A 24,396-nucleotide genomic window follows, 5' to 3' on the forward strand; every position below is an offset into this window, starting at 1 on the left:
TAGGTTAGGACACTTACTAATCCATGCAAAAAGGTAACCAGTTTTGTACTGGACAACCAGTGTGCAAGAGAAAGCTGAGTACCTAAAGGGGAAATGAAACGGTGCAATTTTTCCTCTGCTACTCCCAACGCATGATAAAGAAAAGATAAGAGATGTAGTTTTCAATGTGGCTAATAAGAAAGATGTGGTGGGAACTTCTATTCAAGCAGCACTGAGATAGGAAGGGTTTTCTCATTTCTCTCTGCTGTGGAAGCAGCATAACATGGAGGAAATGCACTCAGCTCACCATGAAGCAGGAGAAGTTAGAACTGACAACCCAACCCTGGGGATCTAACCATTTTGCTATTTAATATTGTAACAGAAAATTGGCAACAGTCAAACACCCAGAAGTGCTGCTTTCAAAGCACTTGAAACCAGAAAATGTCGCGAGACAAGAAATTGCCAAAAGCCTCTGAGGCAGCTCCAGGGATTTGGAGGCACAACAAGAAGAAGGGGCAGGCAAAGTAAGACTTCAAATCCTCAGCACTGGTATGGAAATCAGGCTGCCGCTGCATGTACAGGACATAGATCTTCATACCTGAATAATTTCCATTTACTACTAAGTGTAATTTTTAGCATCCATGTCTCAACTTTCATGGAAATAATATAAAGAAAGAATCAAACAGCATGGTAGGGTGACGCTTATCTTACAGATAGCTAAACTGAGGCACGAAGAGGTTAAAGGGTGACGGCTTTTAAGATCCAGCATTCCCACCGCCTTTGCTCAAAGACAGCCCTTTAGACTTGCTGGAGACACTAAAGCTAGCAACGCAGAATCAGACTGATCCCTTTGAACACTTGAGTGCAAATAATCTTCCAAGAGCTCGCCAGAAATCCAGCACTAAAAAGAGAAGAAAAAAATTCTCAGTTCTGGCTATTCCCAACCACATGACCCAGTCCTACATCACTGCCTCCCGCTTTCCCCTGGAGCATTGCTTACTTTTCAAACACAGAGCAAAAAGTCTTCCAAAGATTAAACTCCCTCACTGGTTTATAATCAATTCAAAACCAAGGGAAGATGAAGTGGCCATGATTCCAGACTTCTATAATGCTCCTTTTCCTTAACCTTCACCTTTGCAAAATGGCAGAAGTTTTAGAGCTTCAAAGCCAGATGATTAGACTTTTGCACACTGTCATGATCATTAAGTGGCTGTTCACTTCCTTGGAAAACTAAAGTTCCCTGCACATTTTGCAGTTCATAAACAATACAAGCCTTTCCTAAACCTTGCTTGTGCCTCTGTTTCAGCTTCCAGTGTTGATTTGTTGTTGCTTTTTGTTTAAAATTCCACCCTGTCATCTTTGGAACTCCATCCACTCACTTCTTCAATAATAAATGATAAAAGGAAATGGAATAAATTCCCCTTAATGAGGAAATTTTAACCTGGCACAGAGGACCTGGGGAAATCTATTAACTGACTGGAGGAACGCTAGCAGCATTGCAATTATCAGGAGAGCCTGCTCACTTCAGCACGGCCCTCTCTTCCACTTGACTGGCTTTCATCTGATCCACCAGTTTAGGAGTAACGCTAAATAAACATGCCAGTAGAAAGTCCCAGCTCAATATGGGAAGAAGCACTCTTTTTCTTGTCTCCCAAATCAGGCTCTGCTTCATTTTAGGTATGTTGTCAAGTTTATGCCCATCCACATACAACTTAGGGACATGTTAATGGGTCTTGATCAAAAAGATCAGGAATATTTTGTGAACTGAGGGCCAAAGCTGTGGCTGGGAGCATTTGGGACAAGATACTGAGTCTTCATTTAACTTCTGCCCTGTAAGCCCACAGGCTCACCCCTGTAGGTCACCTCTGGTGTACCTCAGTAGCTATTCATGTGGCTTGGACATGCACATAGGAGCTGCAAAGATGAGCACATTCAGTCTCAGCCCATCAGTCTTGAACTCAGCTCCTCCTAAATCTGGAAGGGGTGGATTTAAGCCCAGACTACAGTTTCGCTATGGCAAGCAAAGTGGACCAAAAGCAAGAGGCACTGGGACCGATAAGCCTAATGCCCAGTTCTAAGAGAGCTCATCCCTTCTCAGTACTCATAGACCTGGAGGGTTTCAAAAGCTTACTTGATTTTAGGCTGGATTATGTACAAAGACATATTCTTCCTCTTTTCCTCATTGTCCTGCTCTACTCCAAGGCTTCCTTGATGCTCCTATTGTTTTACAAGATTTTGAACATGCTACAATTAAAATAATGAGATTGGGGTATAAATTCCCTCCCTGCTTCTCTTTTCAAGGAGACAGATTGTTACCATTTTTCCACTCCTGAGAAACTCATGTGATGACTGACAAAAAGCTGTCAAAGGAGTGTTTAGGGAAACAGGAGCTGTAAACCAACAAATCTCGTTCACTCAACAACCATCATTCCAGCACTCTGCATCTTCAACATTCAGGTCCCTGGGCTAATAAATCTCATTGTGGACATCTTGATTTAAGTAACATGAACCCCACGCTGTGCCCTAAGATCTAAATGACCCACACCTAGGATGAAGTGACACACTGAAGCAGCAGCTCACACCAAAACACAGACAAAAAATGAGTCATAGATGCTTCCTCAAAGCATATTTTCTTAGAAGACAGCTTTCCTGTCTTTGCTGGGATACCATGGCACAGACCCCCCTGCTTCTGGTAGCGCATACACTGGCTACAGAGATTCCTCGATGGTTTTTAAGGGGCAATGTCTGTGTATCCTCTGTATCTAGGAAAAAAATGCATATTGTTTTTACAATCGTACAGATGCTTTGAAAGAAAATGCATCCATGAGCTTATTACTGGTGGCTCTGTAAGACAAATAGCATCGTATGTCAGATCCACGCAAAGCACAAACAGCAGTGCTGAATAGCTGCTTATATCATATTCCTCTCATGCACTGAACTCCTAACTTGTTCCCGAGTCTTCCCTGCCCCACAGTTCACAAAGATGACAAAAGTAACCTCCCCAGTTAGTCAAAAGTGAGTACTACAAATATGTCGGTGACAGCTTCTCAAACAGTATAAATCAATGCAGCCTCATTTAGTGTCACTAGACCTGCTCTGCTTTATACCCACACAAGATCTGACTTATGCTCTCTGACCTGTCTGAAAAGCACGCAAGTCAGCGGAAACACTGCTTTTGAGAAGAGCGGGTGTGCAAGAGCAACTGTGAAAGAGCACAGGTTATTGATGGTCTGTCTGATCTTTCCTCCCTGCATTGTTTCCCAGGTCACCTGCTGGAACTGGGTTTTAATTCCAGCACCTGTATTTCTGGGCTACTCCACCACAACCATGTTTCAAAATCCAGTCATGCTTCCAGCAAGCAGCTTTCAAAGCACACCATTCACAGACCCAAGGACATGAGCTTCAAAAAGGAATTTCCAATAAACAATTTCTTCCATGGGCCACTAAGCACAGCACCTGGCAACAAATGCTGGGCTGAGGTGGGTCTGCGCCTTCCCACTTTTTTCTGCTTTCCCCTCTATTAACCTATATCTCTTTAGGAACGACAAGAATGATACTTAGGACTGCTCTTACCCCTTTCAAGCAAACCACATGCCAGGAGGTGTTTTCACTCAATGTCCACAGAGCAAGGACACGTTCTCCTCCAAAACAAAGCTCCAAAGTATATAGCTATCAAAATGTGATTGATGCCATCATTGCCCGCTGCTAGTAGGCTGGCTAGTTGGGTATCCACCAAAAGGAAAATCTGCTATTTTCATTAAGGTTAATTTTAAAAGTTGAGGTTTAAGAAAGCAGAGTTCAGGTCACTGCTCTGCGAGACTGTTTTTGAGACTTCAGGCAAGTTTACCATCTCTACACTTTGCTCCTCAACTGCAAAATTGGGGTTTATCACTCTCCTCTTTTCTCACTTGAATTTGACTTTACAGCCTTTTATCAATATTGAAGTGTTCCTTTTTGGGCAATATACTCACACTTCTGTCTGTTGCAAGATGGCCAATCTTCCCTGGGTCTTACTCAGATTTTCCCCAGCAGTGAACTTGACCCCATTACCTCTCCTTTTCCCCCATCCTAATGAGCTCCCAAGTAATGGCAAATACAATCACTTGCAGGTCCAATTTCTACAGAGATGCCTAAGTGACTTAGGAGCACAAGTCCTACTGATTTTCAACAAGGCTTTTGTCCCCGCATCACTTGCGCATAAGTGATGATTTCACTACAGCTGCCTACCTCTTTACTTGTTTTAGTGGTATTTATCATACATTCTCCTTGCATATAGCCACAGTTTTCAGGGATCACAAAACCAGATAAAAATAAACATGACCATGCACAAGCAAATCCCCATTGCAGACAGTCAAAGAATAGAAGCAAATACCAGAAGAGGCTTTGCCTTGCACCCAGGACACCAGTGTTTTGAGTGGAACACATCCCAGATCTTACTTCCGAGACTGGGCTTTGGCTGTGCTCTGGGGGATGATGGTGTTACTGGACCCTACTGCAAATCTGACTCACTCTGGACTGGGTCCCGTAATCGTGGCTTTAAAGTCACATCTCACTCCTGTCTGCCTCAGACCGCTAGACATGGTCTGTTCAAATTTCCATCTCCTTCACAAGCTGTCAGTCTGATGAACAGCCAGTGGGGTCACTCCAGGGCTCTTCTCTTCCACTTTCTTTTATGGGACAGGTGAGGCCAAATCTAGGGAAAGAATTTCCTGATAACAGCACATCCTGTTGCACTGCCACTGCTTCATACACCATCACCTGTTCATGGACTGACAGCATGGGATGGTGCTTGCTCCTTCTGTATGTGTTTTGTTTGCGTGTGTGTGCATGGTGGGAAGGTTATAGTTAAATACATTACAGAAAGTATGAAGGTAATCAGTCAAAAAACAACAAAAAAGCACAATGTAATTTTCCACTTAAAATAAAAATATGTAGGTCACAAGAGAGACAGGAGAGGCACATGTTTGACATGTGTGATATTACTGGATATTCTTGCACATACTCTCAATATGGCTTTCTTTTCCCAATTCAACTCAGGCCATTCGCTTTCCTGCAGCCAAATCACCTAACCTGAAACAACGGTTTCTCCATCTTAGAAGGCCCAGAGGCAGAGTCAAATGGAAACATTGGTGCATGACAAAAGCTATACAGTCTCACCAGCAGCAGGTCCAATTTTCTTGGGAAATAAGTTCACTGGGGCAAACATAAAAGGGGCAGAGGGCACCCTTCCCAGTCTCTGCTGTCTCTGCAAATTGCTGGCCTTTCCTTGCCTATACACCACTGAGAATGGACAAACACTTATAGGTTAGAAAGATTTTTTTTCCCCATAACATTATCCCATACAACCTTTCACATAGGGAAACAGATTCCCTGCGTAAATTGGTGAGGCCTTCTTCTCAACTCTGAATTGCTCCACATGGTGAGGATGCAAGGCAGTGTGTGAATGCTGCTTGCTGAACTGCTCACAAAAGCCTCCACCTGCCTCTGACCCTCCTCTTCCCCATCTCTGTCATACCCACTTGCTCTAGCTCTAAATTTCCTCTTGGCAGAGACCATCTCCTTGTTACCAGTCTCTACAACAGCTCTGCAGGACCCAAATCAAGGCTCTTGGCAGAGATGCTACTCCAACTGCATGCAAAACCTCACTGCAAAGGACCCCCAAACCAATCCAGGGCAGAAAGGAAGAGCTGGATTTGACTGAACAGAGCAAGCGAGCTTGTAACCAGCAGCACTGCCTGGGAACAGGGCAACTGCTTCTGGTTCTGGTAGCTGCGTTTCAACAACAGAAACATTTAAAGCAATGACAGCGTCACAGCTCATTCTTTTCAATTGGAAATAATCCTGTAGCACAGGTAAAACTCATACCAGGCATGCCAGGGACTGGAAACAGCTGGCTGCAAGAAGAGCACATGTGTGCCAAGTCTCATTTGCATCACTCAATTAGCTTTCCCTCAGCTATCACAGAGATGTGTTTCCTGACATGGCTCACTGGACTAGTCTCTTAGTTCAGGTCAGAAGTTTTTTTTTCCTTAGCTCTTTGTGTTTGCGCCAACATGCATTCAACATAACACAGCCGGACAGTCCATCCCCTCCTTCCAATGCAGGTTGTGAGGTAAAACAGTTTCCTTGGGAAGGTCTGAATAAGGATAGGGGAGTGAAAATCTGCACTGATATGTGAATGAGACCACGTTAATTTATACCACCAGCAATCTGAGTCGCATGAATCCACTTACAAGGGACACAACAGTCACTGGTTGTGTATGACACAAATGCAGGGTTGGATACTGCAAACGGGCTTTCTGTAGCAGGCCACCTACAGAGTCTGCTGCCTAGTCATTAGAAAGATGAAAAACTATGTGGGACGGTACCAGCTACTGATCACATTACCAGTAGTAGTATCACCTGCACCTGACCTCAGAGAAAGGGAAAGGCACCTCAGTGATACAGGACAGTTCAGCATGATTAGCCTCTGTGGATTGATGCTGGATTTATACCAGCTGAGAATGGGACCAACCTCTGGGGTCCCAAGTGCATCCTTCAGAGCATGCAACTCCAACAGCGAGGAAATCAAACTGATTCTGGATATATTGTTTTTCTTCCTCAGGAGCTGCACAGATACATATATTTAAGGCACTTGAGACAAATACAACATGACACAGATGTTAGAGGGCAAAAACTTGTGCAGCCAAACAATAGATTTCTGTAAATAATCAAGCTACTCCTTCTCTTCAGCGTCTCCCTCCGTATTTATTTTTGTTTAGCTCCAGATCCAGCTTGTTCTAGGGGACAAGGGAGAGCAAGAGCTGCTCAATTAAAACCTTGCAGCTGGTCAAAGCAGCAGAAATCAACAACAGATGAACTAGCTAGCATCCGAGTGATGTACTGGCTACGGTGCGCTCCCAGTGCCATCATGCGGTGAAATGTGGCTAACACAACGGGTACCCAAAGCAGAAAAGCCAGCCAACATACTGCCAATAACTCAGCAAGGAGGTTCTCCCAACCTCGTAAACCATGAAGGGAAAGCTCAAGTCAGCAAGAGGCTGGAACTGAAATACAGCCCAGGACTTTAATTTACTGCTATCTTTTCTGCTTAGTTTTATATGGTCATTTTTCTTGAAGAAAGAAGAAGATTTATATTTAAATATGTCCGGAATTATAGATGTTTGAAAGTGCAGTACAAAAGCAACACATACTGCATGACCACAGCAAGGCAAAAAAGCTTAAAAATCAAATGGCCAGGCCAGAAAAAAATGCAGTGTATTTGACCCTCAAGTGTAGTAAGTCAGGACAAGTCCTGTGTTTGAAGGCTGTCTCTGTCCTAGGTACATGAGTGCAGACTGCTGTTATCCATTGCAGGCCATCTTCATTCTCAGCCTTAGCCTCGGAGATACAGTGGGGATTTTCTGAAATAAACCAGAACTTCCATAACCCCTGAGAACAGCCAAGATGCCTAAGTACTCAAAGAAACTATTTAAAAAAAAAAAAAAAAAGTGTTCTCAGAAATTTCCTCTGTCTGGGTGAGGCAGTGACCTGGGTTTTAAGACAACACTGCTTACTCCAAGCACTAAAATAAACTTCTCAGCACTTACTGCACCTGGGCTAAGGGCCACATGTTCCCAGTAGAAGGATCACCAGGAGGACTGTTGTATCCTTGGACAGGGCTGTTGGGGTTTTTCTCACCTGTTCACCTCATTCAGGATCTTCTCCATGTTCACAATGCTGCGCATCTTGTACAGGAACCACTTATCAATGGCTGTGAGTTTGTGAATAACATCCACAGGGACTTCGTTATCCAAGGCCTGTCAAAAAGAGGACAGCACAAAACAGCCCCTTGAATACCTGCTTCACAAATACAGATTTAGTCTGCAAATAGGTAGCAGCAACTACATAGCATAAAGACATAAAAAGTACTGTAGGCTAAGCTGGACAAATCAAAGGTTCATCTATCCCAGGATCCTGTCTCCTGCAGGAACAGAAAATGTGCCCCTCAAGCAGTGTAGGGAGGCACCAGCTACTTCTGTACATGCTTTGGTACTAAAAGCTGGCTTCTGTTTAAGCGAGAGGTAATTTGCTTTTTACTGAGCCAGCAGCCAAACGTAAACTAACGGCAACAAGTCTCGACAGCAACTGAGTATGTGCCTTTGCTTACTAGAGGGAGGCACACACAGCCTGCAGTGCCAGCTCCTCCATCTGCACCTCTTATCACTCAGGTTGCCTAAATCTCGGACCTACTGCCTACCCTCCTAGCTGCAAACATTAAACAGGACGGTCCAGATTCTCAGCTGTGAAGGAACTCTTTCCTCTGGAGCATAAATCTTGATTTACCCTTGAAATACGAGGCTGAATCAAAGCATGTGGCCTCAAAAGATGTCTGAAGCAAGGGAAAGTCCAGTCCTGGGTGATACTTTGCAGCTACAGCATAACTTTAGCTTCTCTTGCTGTATCTCAAGTTAACGTCAGGATGATTCAAATTCCCCTGCATTCTCTTGCTGGGTCTATTTTTATTTTTTTTTAAGCAAACTATTTGCAACCATGGGGTAAAAAGGAACCCCACAGAGGTATTCATAATGTAATTCACAAAACAATGGATTACAAGACATGGTAGTTTGACAAAAATATGATCTCAGAGGAATAAGCTAGAGACCCCCCAAAAATGTATCTTCTATCAGTGATATCTCCTGGGTCTCACCAGTGGTGTACAGTTACAACTCTCCTGACAGAACAACTATAATCAACCATAATGATAATACCAGCACAGTAGCTTTGCTAAGCTGAAGTAATCAGGCTCATTAATTTGTTACCATGCTTAATTGTTTTCTTGCAGGGCAGCATCCCTGGAACAAAGCCAGAGCAATGCCGCTGAAGAAGACTCTAGCATTAATCGGGAATGAGCTTAGCTTGCTGCACCCCAGCATTATCCCTCCAAGTTATCAAGCTGTGCACACAACAGTCTACTGTCACTGCATGCTTCAGCACTGGGACGTGGAGATTTTATGCCAGCTGAAAGAAATGCGCAGGTCACCTCAGTGCTGTGCTCCAAGAAGGCACCACCCTGAGACAGGGTCCAGGACAAGGAATGGGTGACAGCTCTCGTCAGGCACTGCAAAACACTAACACCACCTTTTACCTTTTCTAAAGGATTTCCAGGCAGCTTGCCTGGGTCTCCCTCTCACAATTATTCTCTTGTCCTGAGAGGTAATAAGCTGCTGATTTGAATATCCTGCTTGCTCACAAGCAGCAGTACAAATCTCTAATGCACATTTTCCTCTTTTAGAGTAACCAGTCACACACGGAACCTTCAGCTAGCACTTGGCACCCAACAGCCACTGCTCTTCCTGTGAAAAGAAGCCTGGGGCCATCACAGCAGTTCCTGAGCACCAGCAATAACAAGGCTGTGCTTCTCACACATTTCTGGGTACAATAGTGATATGAAGCAACTGGTAAGGTGTCCCTCCCATCCTGATTCCTTAGTGCTTGGAGGGTGATGTCACACTGCATGGGAGACACCAGCAGGTCTTTCTTCTGCCCATTTATTTCACAAAACATGGGCAGACTTGCTTGTCTTGAGGATCTCCAACCGTCAGTCAATGGTCTCTGAGCCACACATACACACACAGGTAGCATGACCCCATACACTTAATCTGTGCTTAGGGCACTTTATTTAAAAGTCCTAGGGATCTTCAAGGGAAATAAAAAATAAAATAATAATAATAATAAAAAAAACCACAAAAAAACAAACACACACCAAAAAACCCCACAAACAAACAAAAAAACCCCACCACACAAATGCCTTCCTCTCCTTAATCATAGAAGGGGCTGAAGAAATAAACCATCTTCACCCTGTGGCATAAATCTGGAGACTGGGAGAGAAAAACGAGTTTGCAGACAGTTGGTGTTTCTAAATCACCACACTACACAGGCAAATCAGGTTTCCAGGCAGAAAATCCCTGTAGGATTTGGTCAGGGGCCCTGGACTACACTCCAATGACTTTACTCAAACCTATATGAAGGAGTACAGCCTAAACCCAACTGTGGAAGAAGGGGGAGGGAGCCACACCAGGACAGCATGACTTCAGAGCCCTGCTCACCTTCAAGAGCATCCCATCCAGTAGACACTGTGGCCCCACACTGGGAAGCCAAAGGGTTTATAGGACTGCCTTTACACTGTGAGTCAGGGAGCAAGCCTGGTCTCCATGCCAAGCAGTGGAGGGTAGCTTTGCTACCAATGCTGTCTCTAGGGCTACACACTTGTTCCTTCAGTCCCATCCTTGCTCCTCACCAAAGGAAGTACTTAGCTGCCTGTAGGCAGGAGTACAAGTACAAACTAACAAGTTTGTAGCATGGACAACTAGGAAACTAAGGCTCTGGTAATGAAATACAGAGTGGATCAAATCCTAAGTCTCCTGAGGCCACTTTGTCTACAGCCTTAAAAGGGCCTGGGAAAGATCTGATATAACCTGAGCCGCCCTGCTGATCAGGCAGTTACATCCTTGCAGCACTTGGCCACTCTGGCCAAGGAACAAGTCTTATCTATTTCAGCCTCTCTCCTAGTGCCTTTTTTGACATTACCACAGGGAGTTCCATTACAACAATAGCTCTGAATGGCAGCTGAACTCCCTTCCCTTTCACCTGAACAGTTACTGTTTTCATGATCCAACATACAAAGGAAAAAGAAAAAGCAAAAAGCCTTGGAGAGCTGACTGGTGGGGCTTCAAGGGGAGGAGAAGACATACAACAAAAGCTCCGTGCTGTTCCAAACGAAGCTGACAGCTAATGGGGACTAACTGTTGGCTTTAAAATGTCAACAATCTGGAAAGAGATTTCCAGGCAGGCAGTCCCAGCTGCCAGAAGCACCTCTTACTGATATTGCTTGCATCAGTTATTAATGGGTAGAATTAGTGCACTGTGTCAGGCAGAGGCAGCTCTTTATAGGGAGGGATTAAGACTTTGATCTTGGTTTTTTCGACTACTCCCAGTGAAAATGCCACCAGCTGGGAACACCCAGAGTGTTCAGTGGGACACAAACTCACATTCATCTCCCCAGATCCCCTGTGTTAACATGGGGCTAAGATTAACCTTTCATAAAAGCTCTCTGAGCCACTTGGACAAGAAACAACATTTTTCTCTCAGTCACAAGAAAAAGCTATAATAAAGACCAATCACAGCTGCTGAAGGGTGTTCTACACTTAGAAAGACATGCATTTCCCCAGCTTGAAAAGTAAGAGTTAACAGCTGGACAAGCCACACACCTATAGAGCATCTTGTGCTTTTCTTTCAGGCCATTTATAAGAGAAACAGCTACGTGAAAACCTTTTAACAAATACAGCACAACCTCATGTGGAGGACGTAATGAGATGAATCTACACATAAGCACAAAGGGCTTAAAGACTCCACCACACAAAGTTAGGGGCACAAAAAATAGTAACTGGGCATTCCCTGCCAGGAAGGTTTGCAATCTTAAAACAAAAAAAAAAAAGCAAGCAACAGAGCAACAGTTAAGTATGAGCTATAAATGACATCTGTCCTCTCCTCTTCACAGAGGCTACGGACAGATGGGCAAGTTAGCTACAGTAAAACCAAAACATGAAATTGCACCTGCCTTCTAAAGTAACTAATCCGACATTTACCATGCGATATACACAGGCAAACCCTGTGGACCTGAAGAAAGAAATGATTTCACACGCTGCCTCCCCTTAGAATAACACCCCCTGTTACCCAGACACCTCGAAAGATGGAAGTGGTTTGCCCAGTGACAAGAGAGGCGTTACAAGAAAGCTAAGGAAAGTTGAGCCTTTTTCAAAGAACAGGGGATTTCCCATATGCTAAATTTAACATAGAGTTTAAAATGTTTTTAGTTTCAAGCTCGTACCAGTGAAACAATTGCTAAAAGACAGTACTCCCACAGACTGCAGCTTGCATTGTTTATCATCCTTTGTTTCAGTTCTCTAAAGGATCTTCATTTTTTCTTTCCTCCCTTCCTATAAATTAATGATAATTGCAAAACTGGCCAACTTTGACATTTACACTAGCATAAAACAGGGCTGAACATTAGCAAACAATCATATTTTAGGAACAAGCAAAGGTAAGTGATCCAGGTCTCCACCAATGCTCAGCTCCAAACAGAAGTGCCAGGACACAGGAATGCACCTGCTGCTGAACGCAATGAACATTGGCTAAGATTGTACCAAAAGGCAAACACATGACCTGAATATAGAAGATGCAGGAAAATACAGATGTCAGCAAGAAAAACTAAAGTGATATACTCACCCAGCTATTATATTCTGCAGAGGAAATTACATGTGATAGAGAGTATCTGCACTTCAACAGCAAAGATGCTATACATGGTGGTCCCAGTGCGCTTCACAGATGGAAGCAAGGGGGTGAAGAATACTCAACCTCTGTCACCTCAGTTGACCCAATCTGGTAGCTATAATTCAAGGCACATAGGTCAAGGGCTTTCTCACTTCTGTTACCTTGGCTATTGCATATACACGAGTGCTGGATGGTTCAGAGAGTTCCTTCTGGAGATCTACAACAGCTGGCCAGGCTTTATTCATAGGCAGATGTGAAGTGAAGCCATCTACAGAAGGATGGCACATTCTCAAGGCCTTTTGGAAGCTCTCTTCAAAAGTGCGTCCAATAGCCATGACCTGTAACAGAGAGCACTTCCATATTAGCTATGGTGAGCTGCTGCCAAGCTATCCCCTGAATAACAGAGGAGTGCAAATTTAAACCATGAACATAGACATGCAGAAAGATCACAGCCTTTGGACCTCCTCTCTAAGATGGTCCTGCTGACTTTAAGACAGGTGCAGCTGACTGAGCCTTGGAGTCCCACTTCCAGGCCTGACTGCCAATATTATCAACAGGGAGTTTCAGACAAGTGACTCCCTTCTGCTTTCATCTCCCTATCTGTAGAATATAGGAAGCTGCTGGTCTCCTCTGTAAACTGCTTGGAAGCACTTCAGTAGAGGGAAGCATTATGCAGCAGTATGGATGTAGTAATATAGAAGGATATTTCTGTTCAACAACTTGTTAGAGATAGAAATTCACAGTGGGAATTTTAAGGTTCAGAAGAAATCTGCTCTTCTTCCTTTAAATTACATTTAACAGTGACTGTCCCCTGTGAGGCCTCTCTTAAAGGATTACTACTCCTTGGCGTAGCAGCACTGGGGTTTCCCTCGTTCAATCCTGACATATCATCTAATAGGAAAACAAGCCTTTCTCTGTGGAAATCTGCGAGGGAACAGAACTGTTTCTCAAATTTCTACATTTTTATTTCCCAGTGCAGTGAAAACCCTAACAGAATAAAAATCTTCTCAAACACAATGTTGAAAAATGTCAAAAGAAAAAAATAACATTGTTTTTTCTCACAGCTCCAGGTGCACTGCCCAGCACAACAGAGATCAGGAAAAAACAGGCCAGGCAGTTCAATTAATAAAAATGCAGTAGGTGCTGCAATCTGGCTTGAAGTTCAGGCCTAGTGAGGCAACTGTGCCATACTAATAGAGACACAGTGATGGAAGAAGCTTTTTGCTTCAAAGACACCCTCTCCTACTCACAGGTTCTGGAGACTAACCTTTTCCCAGAGTACATCCACCAGCTGCAAACTGCATCTCTTAACCCTCTCCATCCCTGTTTCAGTTCACCCCCCCCCCGCAGTTACAGACCTGCACAATTGGAGCACTGACCTTTCCTATATCTCCCCCCTCCCTTTACCCAACATCCTGCCTTAAAAAGGTTCATGCAGTTCTACTTTTGTAATATATGACCACTGGAAGGACTCAATACTCCCTCCTGCAAATGTGTGTGGCCAGGAAGTGTTTACAGCTGATGGTGCACAAGGCAACTGTATTTATGAGCCCCAGCTCTACAGAACAGTCTAAAAACCCCTAAGCAGGGAGGGTTAATATGAGTAAGCACCAACTCACTGAAAAAAACCACAACCCAGAAAACTCATTGCCATTAAAAGCCAAATCTGCTATTGGAAAATCAAGTTCTAATTAATCCTTCTGGCTGTGATGAAGGTTTGTTGTCTGAGCAAGGTAGAATTGATGTTAGGAAGGCCTCATGTGTCAAAATAATTTAATAAAACAGCTACTTGAAAAGCATTAGGAAAAAAAGGCTGAAAATATACACAATTAATTATTTTGCTTTGGTAGTTGATATGTAATTAACAAATTAAGTGGGTAATTTACGCATTTTGCTTCATTTATCTCCTCTTAAAACATGGTCTGAAAATGCTGTTATTGTCCCAGACACCTTAAAATCAGGGTTTAAGAGTCACATGTCATGTTGCAGATATAAGAGACTTAATCACTAAGAGAAGTCAAAACTTCATACCGAGATTACAGGCTGTCTTTGGATTTCAAGAGCAGAAGTAGGCTGAGATTTGGCAGGTGGTTTTAAGAGAGAGGACAAATAAATATGGGAACAACTGAGATCTGTGGCTCATTGGCATCCCTGAAAAATCTATTGAAAACAGACTACAACTTTTGAAGTTATACTCTAATTAACTCCACTACAGAACCCTAAACAAAAAAGAACCGAGAATCCTATAGTGAGTTTTAAGAATGAAATCAGCCTCAGGTGATCCAAAGTGGTCTTTTCACTTAGCAGTCAAGCTATTTATGGATCCAGACTGTGATATCCAAGATTGCACAGTCCTAACTCTTTTCAATTAATTATAGTACTGGATAAAGATTATTCGAGATGAATAAATATCTTCAAAAGCCATTAGGTCCCTTCAGATAGATACTTTGAGGGCTTCCAAGAAAGAGAAATTACTTTCCCAAGTGGTGGAAGGGAAGGGGAGAGTCTTGCACTCACCTCTCCCACACTCTTCATGGAGCTTCCAATCCGGCTGGATGTATGCTGAAAACGGTCCAAATCCCAGCGGGGTATTTTGGTAACAATGTAATCCAGGCTGGGCTCAAAGCAGGCAGAGGTTTTTCCTGTCACCACGTTCTTGATTTCTGGCAAGGGGATCCCCAGGGCAATTTTGGCAGCAATGAATGCTAATGGATACCTGCCATAGAGGAGACGCGGAGAAGAGTAGAGTGGGAAGTACTTCGCTTTTACAAATTCCAGGAGTGGATCAAATTAAACAGATGTGAGGTGATTTTTCCCCTCCTCAACACAACAGAATGTTACCATGCTCAAGCACAGCAGGACCCATCCAGCTTCCTACTCTTACACGTTGTAGAGCTACCTACCTAGATCTGAGGCTTGCTTTATGATCTGCAAAGCCGCCATTGTAAGTATGCCTCACACCCACAGTGAGATCACAAACAGATACGTTTTGTTGCAGGTCTGTCATCCAAAAAGAAAACAATCAAACGCCCACTGTCCAACATCATGGCTTATCTCCAGTCTGCTATGGCACTGCAACAACCACAAGAGCTGTTGAGAACTGCAAGCTAGAGATTAATTTGTGCCTCTCAACAGCATCTGCAAAGTGCAATTAAGAAGCCAATTTTTAAACAGCCTGCTCTGACCATCCTTATCTTGATTAGTTTATGATTAGCCAACAAAACAAAGGCAGCTAGCAATACTATTTGCATCAATCTGACAGACAGCTCATTAATAACTGTGTCCTCTGGGTCCCAGAGATGATTTGCAGCCAACATACGGATACAGTGGATATGCTTTGTAAGGACAGCTATTAGGCTCCCACACACACACCTCCTGGGGGATTTTTCATTTGTAGTAACAGCATCAGCAGGCTGGAATGGACCTGGAGGGCTCACTAACCTATTCCTCTGTCTCCCAGCAGAACAGACTCTCCAAGGGTCAATCCTAGCTGATGCTGACAAGAACTGTTCTTAGAAGCATCCCGTGCAGAAACCTGCACCTCTACTGACCTGATCGCTCCAGAGTTCTCCCTAACAGCCAATTTCAGCCTTCCTTGCTGCAAATTAAGCTTGTGCTTCCTTGTCTTAACTGCATGGAAAGCAGGTGCAAGAACTCTTTTTCCTTGCAGCTGTCACTTACGTATTTAAATAATACCCTGATCCAAGTCCCTGTTGGTAATTCTCTTTCTGTTCTTCTCCCCTCCGTTTTTGTTTATTCATTTGTTTGTTCTTTAGTATTTTGAGTTTTTTAAATACTCTTACCCTGTCGCCTTGGAGGCCAAGGCTGAACTCCTCGAGAGTCTGGCATTAACTTCAATGACATAGTACTCCAGGGAAGTTGGATGCAGAGCAAACTGGATATTGCACTCTCCCACGATGCCCAAATGTCGGACAACTTTGATCGCACGATCCCTCAGCATCTGAAACTCCTCATTAGTGAGTGTCTGGCTTGGAGCCACCACAACAGAATCTCCTGTTTGTCACAAGGTAGCAGAGAAGGAAAATGAGAAGCAGCTCAGTGGCAGTAAATTCTAGCCACATAGGTCACTTTCCTTGCTAACCCATTGCTAGTAATGAAGTTACCACAGAGATTCAAACCTGTGGGTGCACAGTTGATGAAAAAAACAGATAGCTAGAAGCTGAGAGTTGGAAAGGCCAGGCAATCTTACAGAAAACGGGATCATAGGGGTAGGTTTAGTGTAACAATACCTGTTTCACACCCTAGCTGGCTGTATCCAAGACCTAAGGAGTATTTCTAGAGCAAAACTATGTCAATAACAGCAGGGAGAAGGGCACTGCATAAAAAAAGTTAACAAGCCATTTCCAGTGAGCTACCCTGTGCCCAAGCCTACCTGTGTGGACTCCCATAGCATCAATGTTTTCCATATTGCAGACAGCAATACAGTTATCAGCAGCATCTCTCACAACTTCATACTCTATCTCCTTCCAGCCAACAACTGACTTTTCCACCAGGATTTGGTTAGTCATTGCAAATGCCTGGGAATACGTTAGGGAAAATGAATAGTAAAAAAGAAAACTTTATTACAACATGGCCCATATTTAAGACTTCTGTGGCTTATCTCCAGACATCCCAGACCAACACGAAAATTGAAAGATGAAGCAAATTTCATAGCACTGATGACAAGCACTTTATATTTCTCTTTTTTCAAAAAAAAATTTGCATTAGCTTCATTTGAAAGGCACAGAAAATATTTATGTGATCTGACAGGAAAAAAAGGCAAGGCATGTGAGCTTGCAATGACATATAAATAACAAATAGAAATATAAAAGCATCTACAACTTCAATCATGCAACAGACACATGCTTTTGGTTGTGTATGTGGGCAGCTTTTGTTTGTGCATGTATGAGAACTCTGCAGAAAGCTACATGACTAAGTGAAGGGGAGTGGGGGTGCCAGCAAACACTACATAATTAATAGTACTAATAACACTGCTTATCAATGCCACACCAACCTGAAGCAAGATTCATGATTTATTCTTAAACTAATCTTGAAAGCATTCCTCAGTGCAAGAGACAAAAATGAGAAATATAGTTTGTTGGTAAATGAGCATAATCTAACTAAATAAATGGCCTTAATATTAGCAGATAAAAAAAACATTCATCAATTCCAGCTTAAAATCCTAGAAAGTAATGGGCACATTATCAATGCATCCTTTAGCAAAGCTTCTTGTTTTAATGCTGCCCATGAATCAGTCTTCAGCCTGGTTCTCTCTGTAGTTAGCTCAAGCTGTTATTCAAATAGCGCCCTTAGCTCTGTTGCCAGACTTGCACACGCTCACAAAAAATAGTAAATATATAGAGAGATATATATAGTTTGATGAGTGATACTTCACACCTGGCCTAAGCAGGCACTGAGGCATTGAATTTGTGGTGATGTAGTAGGAACACCTAACCACACTTGTAAAACAACCTACATTGCTCCTGTATCGCCTTCTCTTACTCAAAATGAGCAGACCCAAGAGACGTGAACCCAAGGCCAGATGACTTGAACTAGCTGTGCTATGAAACCTCCGTAGGTGTTCACTTATCTGAATTACATACAATTCAGAGTCCAGTGTCTGAAAATCCAGTTCACAGAATTACTGTGATCATCTTTGTCACTGAAAAGAATGGAGTTTCTGCTGGGCTGTGGAAATGAGTGTCCAAAGCTGAGCTAATTCAACAAGACCCAAACTGGGTTTCACTGTAAATTTTGCAACATTGATATCAAACTGGGAAACACTGTTGACTCTCGTGGGACAGGAGACCTTGCAGTGGGATATAGACGGATTGGACCATTGGGCTACAATTAATGGGATGAAATTTAACAAGTCAAAATACTGGATCCTGCACCAAGGATGGAATAGTGCCAGGCACAAGTATAAGAGCTAGGAGAGTAGTGCCTGGAAAGCAGCCCTGTGAAAAGGGATCCGGGGTGCTGGTTGACAGCACCCTCAGCATGAGTCAGCAGGGTGCCCTGGCAGCCACGAGGGCAAATCCTGTTGGATGCAGCCAGGATCCACGAGAGCATAACCAGCCGGTCAATAGAGGTGATTATCCTGCTGTATTCAGCGTTGGTGCAGCCTCACCTTTAGTACTGTGCTCAGTGCTGGGACCCTCAATTTGAGAAGAGTGCGAAGGTCCTTAAATGCGTCCAGAGGAGGGCTACAAAGCTGGTGAAAGGGCTGGAAGGAACATTCTGTGAGGAGTGGCTAAGGACTTTGGGCTTGTCTCATTTGGAGAAGAGGAGGCTGAAGGGCGACCTCATTGCTCTCTACAGCTTCCTGAGGAGGGAAAGCAGAGAGGGAGGTGCTGATCTCTTCTCCCCGGTATCCAGTGATAGGATGCATGGGAATGGTTCAAAGCTGCACCAGGGGAGGTTTAGACTGGACATTAGGAAGCATTTCATTTTCAGGAGGGTGGTCAAACGCTGGAACAGGCTTCCTAGAGACATGGTCGATGCCCCATGCCTGTCAGTGTTTAAGAGATATTTGGACAATGCACTTAAGACTGAGCTTTATGTTTTGGTCGGCCCTAAAGTGGTTAGGCAGTTGGACTGGATGATCATTGTAGGTCCCTTCCAACTGAAACAGTCTGTTCTATTTTACTATATTCATTCAGAAAGCTGAAGCTCTTCTAGTGTAATTTTTGAGAAAATGAAAACATTTATACTTGGAAAGTAAAACAGAATCAGACTTTTGGTATTAAAAAAATAAAAGTTTCAGAAACATGAAAAATTTACTAAAAATATGAACTGTCCCACTCCTAATGTTACAGATGATATTTATAAAAAGCAGCTGTTTTACTGATTTCAGAGGAAAACTGAGATATTCAAAACCACTTTTTTAAAAAAACACCAAGAAATGCTGATGAAAGCCAGATTTTCCTACTGAATAATGTTTTCCTATAAACCTTTCATACAGCTGCACTACCAGGGTTTCTGGGTGAATTTCTGTTTTCTCTATACACAGACCATGCATGAGCTTAGGCAAGTGAAGTGTTTCCAACCTCAGCCATCCATCTGTAAGATGGGGTTACTTCACCCACTGCCTCGTCCTGCGTCTGTCAGTCCTGTCCACTGAGCCTCCCTGCAGCTGGCACTGCCTGAGCAGACGTTTGTTCCGCACTAAGCACACTACACCCAAAGTCTATTTACATGACAGCAGTGTGGAGGAATACAAAAATGCCATTTTCACATACAGCGCTTATCGGCATCAGTAGTGTTTCTTTCTAGAGGTACGGGAAAGATTAAGAGGATCAGGAAAAGACAGAATCAAGAATTTTAGAGGCCAACTGATAGAGATTTATTTCCTAAAATTCTGCATTTTTGCCAAGGAAAAAACTTTTGCTTTGTTTTCCCCAATTACCTGTTTACTTTTCAATGCAAATTTATAAAAAAAAATCCCAGATTTCCTACAGAAAAAGAGCTGCCCCTTCATAGCCAGAGACAGCTGATGGATGTCGAATTATGAAGTGTCATCCAATTAAATCTCTACATGAGTTTGACCTAGCAAAACCACTGTCTTTAAACAGAAAAACAGCAGAGGCCCAAGCTTCCCAGCTCTTTTGCTTTTTGTCCCTTATACTACATTATCAGTCAGCACTTAAAATATTTCAACCTCCTTGACATCTTTCATGTGTCATTTACTCCTAAAAGTAGGTGAATATAGCCCACTATGTTTCTTTTCAGACCAAAATTGCTGAACCACTTGCTCAGAATATGACTTGTTCCTCATGAATTTAATAGAACTGTCATCTAACCATTTTCATTATCCAAGTCAGTAGGAATTATAAAAAGAGGGCATTAGAAGGAATCAGGGTAACATTTTACAGATAAGATGAAAGGTAGGGTATGTACAGTTCCAGTGTCTGTGACTATTAGAAGAATATCCAAGAAAATTAGATGTTCAGCTCTATTCCCAGAGCTTGCTATTTTGCAGACGTACCTTTGTACCAAGGTCCAGCAAAGTCTCCTTATCAGGACATATGCCTGACCCCAGACCACCAAGGGCATAAGCAGAACGGATCATGACTGGATAGCTAATCTTTTCAGCTGCCTTCAGAGCATCTTCAATCTTAAAGGAGAGCGGAATACATTTCAGAGATATGATAACAATTAAGATGAACAAAGTCTTCAACTCTGGTTACACAGTTAACTGGAAATCCCATCAGTAAGACAGTAAGCTGTCTGAAGATAAAAGGAAAAGAATAAAAGTTGGTTTTGTAACATTGCCTTGTTGTTCCAAACAGCAGAACACTGGAACGTGGACTCAAGGAGGTGACTTCTGTCCTTAGTTATGTGTGGACTTCCTTGCTAACTTCCCACGGACAATGTCCTTACCTGGCCTGTCTTGACTGATTTTAGCATGAAATAACCCCTCCAACAGACATCCTAGTTTAAGACCTCTTTGGTTTCCTCCAGACTCAAACAGGCCTTCCCACTAAACCAATTATTTGTTTTCACACCCCTGTCCTCAAGAAGGATTTCAGTATTGCTGATTTTAAGGACCTGAAATCTTAAGGTCTAAATGATTTAAAACAAAAAAAAAAAATAGCCACTGACAGGTCATATTTTTGTGCTGCAGCACAGAAGTCACCCCAACCTAATTTACCTTTTTTGTCAGTGGGTAAATTAGTTTAGGCCTTCCAAGTGCTTAATTGCATTTTCACTCATTTTAAATCATGGGGAAACAGCATCAATCACTGTGGAGCACTGATGAAAGCGTACAAACTACAATATCCACAGTTGTATTCAGCTTTTACTCAAGAAAACTAGATATATTTTTTTTAGTAACTCAAATGGGCAACAGTAAAAGTAATCACATCTTCAAAATTATCTGATTTACCGATTCCACTGCAAAGCTAGGAGCAATCTTTTCATTTAGCTCAGTCAGTTTATCGGAAAAAAGTTTTCTATCCTCTGTAGCCATGATGGATTCAACTGATGTACCTAGGACCTTCACACCATACTCCTGCAGGACTCCTTGCTTGAAGAGTTCCACTCCTGCAGAGTAAACAAAGCCACAGTTTTGAGGGTGATGGTGTATGAAGAAAAAAGTATTCAAAAGATATCTGACAACTTGTCTGGCCTGATCAACAGCTAATTTTATTATCCTTTGGCAGTATTAGGACTCAGAACCATAACTTGGCACTTTCTGTCCTGAAATGTATGAAAACTGAAATATTAGTAAAGTTACTGCTTGGCCATCACCTCCAATACAAAACAAAGCAGTGCGGTTGGATCCTGTTGCAGGAAGCTAAATGAAGCTAACTTTTGCTTTTGATCTTTGCCTCAAGGTGGTCTGAATATCCAACTACGGTAACTAAGACTTACACTGAAAAGCAGGATATATTAATTACTTTTAAGTATTAAACCCTGCAATTAGATCTTATGTTCACAGCTTAGCAATTAATCCCCAACAGTCTGTATCTCTGCCTATATCCCTTAGTAACCTGGGCAATGTACCAGGCACATGGGTCTTGCACGTCTGCACAAATAAAATCTGCTGAACACATGGTAAAAACCAGGTTTGCCTGCAAGGAGTGCCAAGGCACCTGTATCGTACTTACCACAGTTGAGAGCCGTCTGGCCACCCATGCCCAGAATTAGTCCATCGGGACGTTCTGCCTTGATGACCTCTAGGACAAACTGTGGAGTGATGGGGAGGAAGTAGACAGCATCAGCCTGCTTTAACCCAGTCTCATTGGTCTGCACTGAAGCAATATTGGGATTCATGAGGACAGTTTTCACATTTTCCTCCTGAAAAATTAAAATCTGCATCAAAACTAGGCATATGTGGGAAAAGAGCTAACAGCAGCAGCAGCAAAGAGAGATGAGGTTCAACCAGCAATTTACCAACAGCAGAATTTAAAAAGCCTGGTTCCTTACGTACACTCCCATAAGGGATTTCTGGTATCTTGTACCAGGCTGAGCTAAAGCCAGTTCTCTACTTTTGGGCCTCTGTCTGTCTGTGGGAATGGAGATTCCCACCTGATTCAGAAAATTAGTTGAAATTATTTAACACATTTAGGAGTTACACGGGGGAGTCATGTAATTTTGTGATTTAAACCAAATTGATTTGCTGTTAAAATCTTATGATCTGTGAATAAACTTTCTCTTTTTCTCTCTCTCTGCCTTTTAGAGCTAATCTATTGTCCAAGTCTGAGGCTCAGAATAGAACCAGTCGCACCAAACTCTGCGAGAGTTTAGAAAGCAAGGGGGTCTACTCTGAACCTCATGACTCAACAGTAGAATCTCCTTTACCCCTTTTATACCTTTGATCTTTAAAAACTGTTTCCAGTTCTGTTCTGACTTGATTTCAACGTGATTTATCTCTGTGAATTTACTCCATGTAATAAGTAATAGAGTGAACCTTGCCATCAATTCTTGTGTAGTCACTTAAACTCTTTGGTAGTAATTCTCAAAGCAACCTGACCTAACCACTCCTTTCACAACAGACCAGTATAGAAATTGACATTATTCCCCTGTTCACAATAAGCATGAAAATGCCATAAGGTTTTCCTGTGTTTGTTTAAAATTTGTGATTGCTTGACCCACTGGTTTTGGGGAACAAATACATAGCTCACCTGGAGCGCTGGGATTCTCGATCAGAGCTCAGACTTCTCAGTTCGGGTATTGGATAACATTTCTTCTCTTTCCTTTGGTAACTTAAAATACTGCCTTAAAGACTGGCTGTAAATTTCTGCTGACCTTCTACCCCCATGAAAAGTTAGATTTTTTTTCACTGAAGAACACTTTCCTTAGAAATATGTGAAACAGGGAAGGGAAAGAAGAGATAAAATCCTAATGGAAAATATTTCAGATTTAGACAAACAACCCCAGACTGGGTAGTTTTCATGGTGGTGCTGAGGGAAAAGGGTAGATCTCTGACCAAAACATTCTTCTCTAATAAATGTATTCAGAAATTCATGGCTATAGTTCTGTTGTAATGAATGGAGGAGGGAGAGGTATATCGCTTTCCAACAAGCTGGAGTATGTGTACATCTCAGCCCTTTCTTCCCTACTTATCTGGGGCAAGGTGTCTTAAGGACCAGCTAGCAGTGATGAGGAAGATAATTAATTGAGACAATTAATGCTCACTGTGCTGAGAGAGACACATTTTACTAATATCACATCCTCTGTCCCAGTTGTTCAGGATGCTGGATTTTAATCCACTTGCTGTTTGCCCTTGGAACCCTTTTCTTCATCTTCTGCCTTTTTAATTTTTTGTAAGCATGTAGTACTCTGCACAATGGCCACCCACCCTGATCAGAGACCTTTATTACAACTTAATTAAAATTGTGAATTAATAATACTCCATAAGGGCTCCATTCCTCTTTTTGTGTATGTGTAATATGCTCAGACCAGCTGGGAGAATCCCTACAGCAAGTAATCCAGAAGGTTTTTCAGGTGACCACAAGCCAGTCTCTGTTCTTCACAGATGCTACCAAGCCTTTTTTTCAGAGGATGTTCCTGCCTTCGATGAACATTCTTGCAAATACAAGTTCACTGACTGGGGATGGATGTCCCAGCTCCACAGAATTTTACTCTTTAAAAGAGGCACCCATTTAACTGTATAGGACTGGATATTAACAGCACCTTCTTAAAATGATCCGACATCCAAGAGACTAGGAAGAACAGCAGTACATAGCAGAATGAATCAGAACATCCAGAAGTGAGAATGAATGTTGGTTAACAACAACAACAGAAAAGTCTAAGGGGAAAGAAATCTCTCATCTCCTGTTCTCTCCCACCCATGCTCTACAGCTGTCCCCTGGCAGCCACTGACCAGCTGTCTTCTCTCTCACATGCAACTGTAAATCACTGCCAGAGGCAAGGTGAGGAGGTGCAAGCACTGCCGCTGGAATGGCTGGTTAGCCTGCAGATCAGAGCAGCTGGCTGGTGGCTACAGGAATGGACAGGGCACTGTGGGAGGTCAAGCTAGGGAGATTTATCATTTAAAAAAAAACCACTCCCACAAACCAGAGCTGAGAGTGAAGGACAAAAGAGAAGGGAAGAAGAAAAAAAAAAAAAAGAAGAAAAGGAGAGAGATGCCTCCTTTCC

At 42.7% G+C, this 24,396-nt stretch overlaps 1 protein-coding gene across 1 annotated transcript in view; it reads right to left on the bottom strand.

The window, feature by feature from the left end:
* The window catches only part of CPS1 (carbamoyl-phosphate synthase 1), a 100,003-nt gene that overhangs the window by 44,938 nt on the left and 30,669 nt on the right, over nt 1–24,396 (bottom strand). Inside the window, exons 14-21 of the mRNA XM_056350543.1 lie at nt 21,903–22,092; nt 21,179–21,336; nt 20,279–20,407; nt 16,685–16,829; nt 16,095–16,305; nt 14,809–15,007; nt 12,453–12,629; nt 7,660–7,778 (exon numbers count right to left, since the gene is read on the bottom strand). Of these exons, the coding sequence (XP_056206518.1) occupies nt 7,660–7,778; nt 12,453–12,629; nt 14,809–15,007; nt 16,095–16,305; nt 16,685–16,829; nt 20,279–20,407; nt 21,179–21,336; nt 21,903–22,092 (1,328 nt within the window). The remainder of the gene's footprint in view (nt 1–7,659; nt 7,779–12,452; nt 12,630–14,808; nt 15,008–16,094; nt 16,306–16,684; nt 16,830–20,278; nt 20,408–21,178; nt 21,337–21,902; nt 22,093–24,396) is intronic.

Source organism: Falco biarmicus, chromosome 8 (genome assembly GCF_023638135.1).
Source record: "Falco biarmicus isolate bFalBia1 chromosome 8, bFalBia1.pri, whole genome shotgun sequence".
Classification (NCBI taxonomy): Eukaryota; Metazoa; Chordata; class Aves; order Falconiformes; family Falconidae; genus Falco; species Falco biarmicus.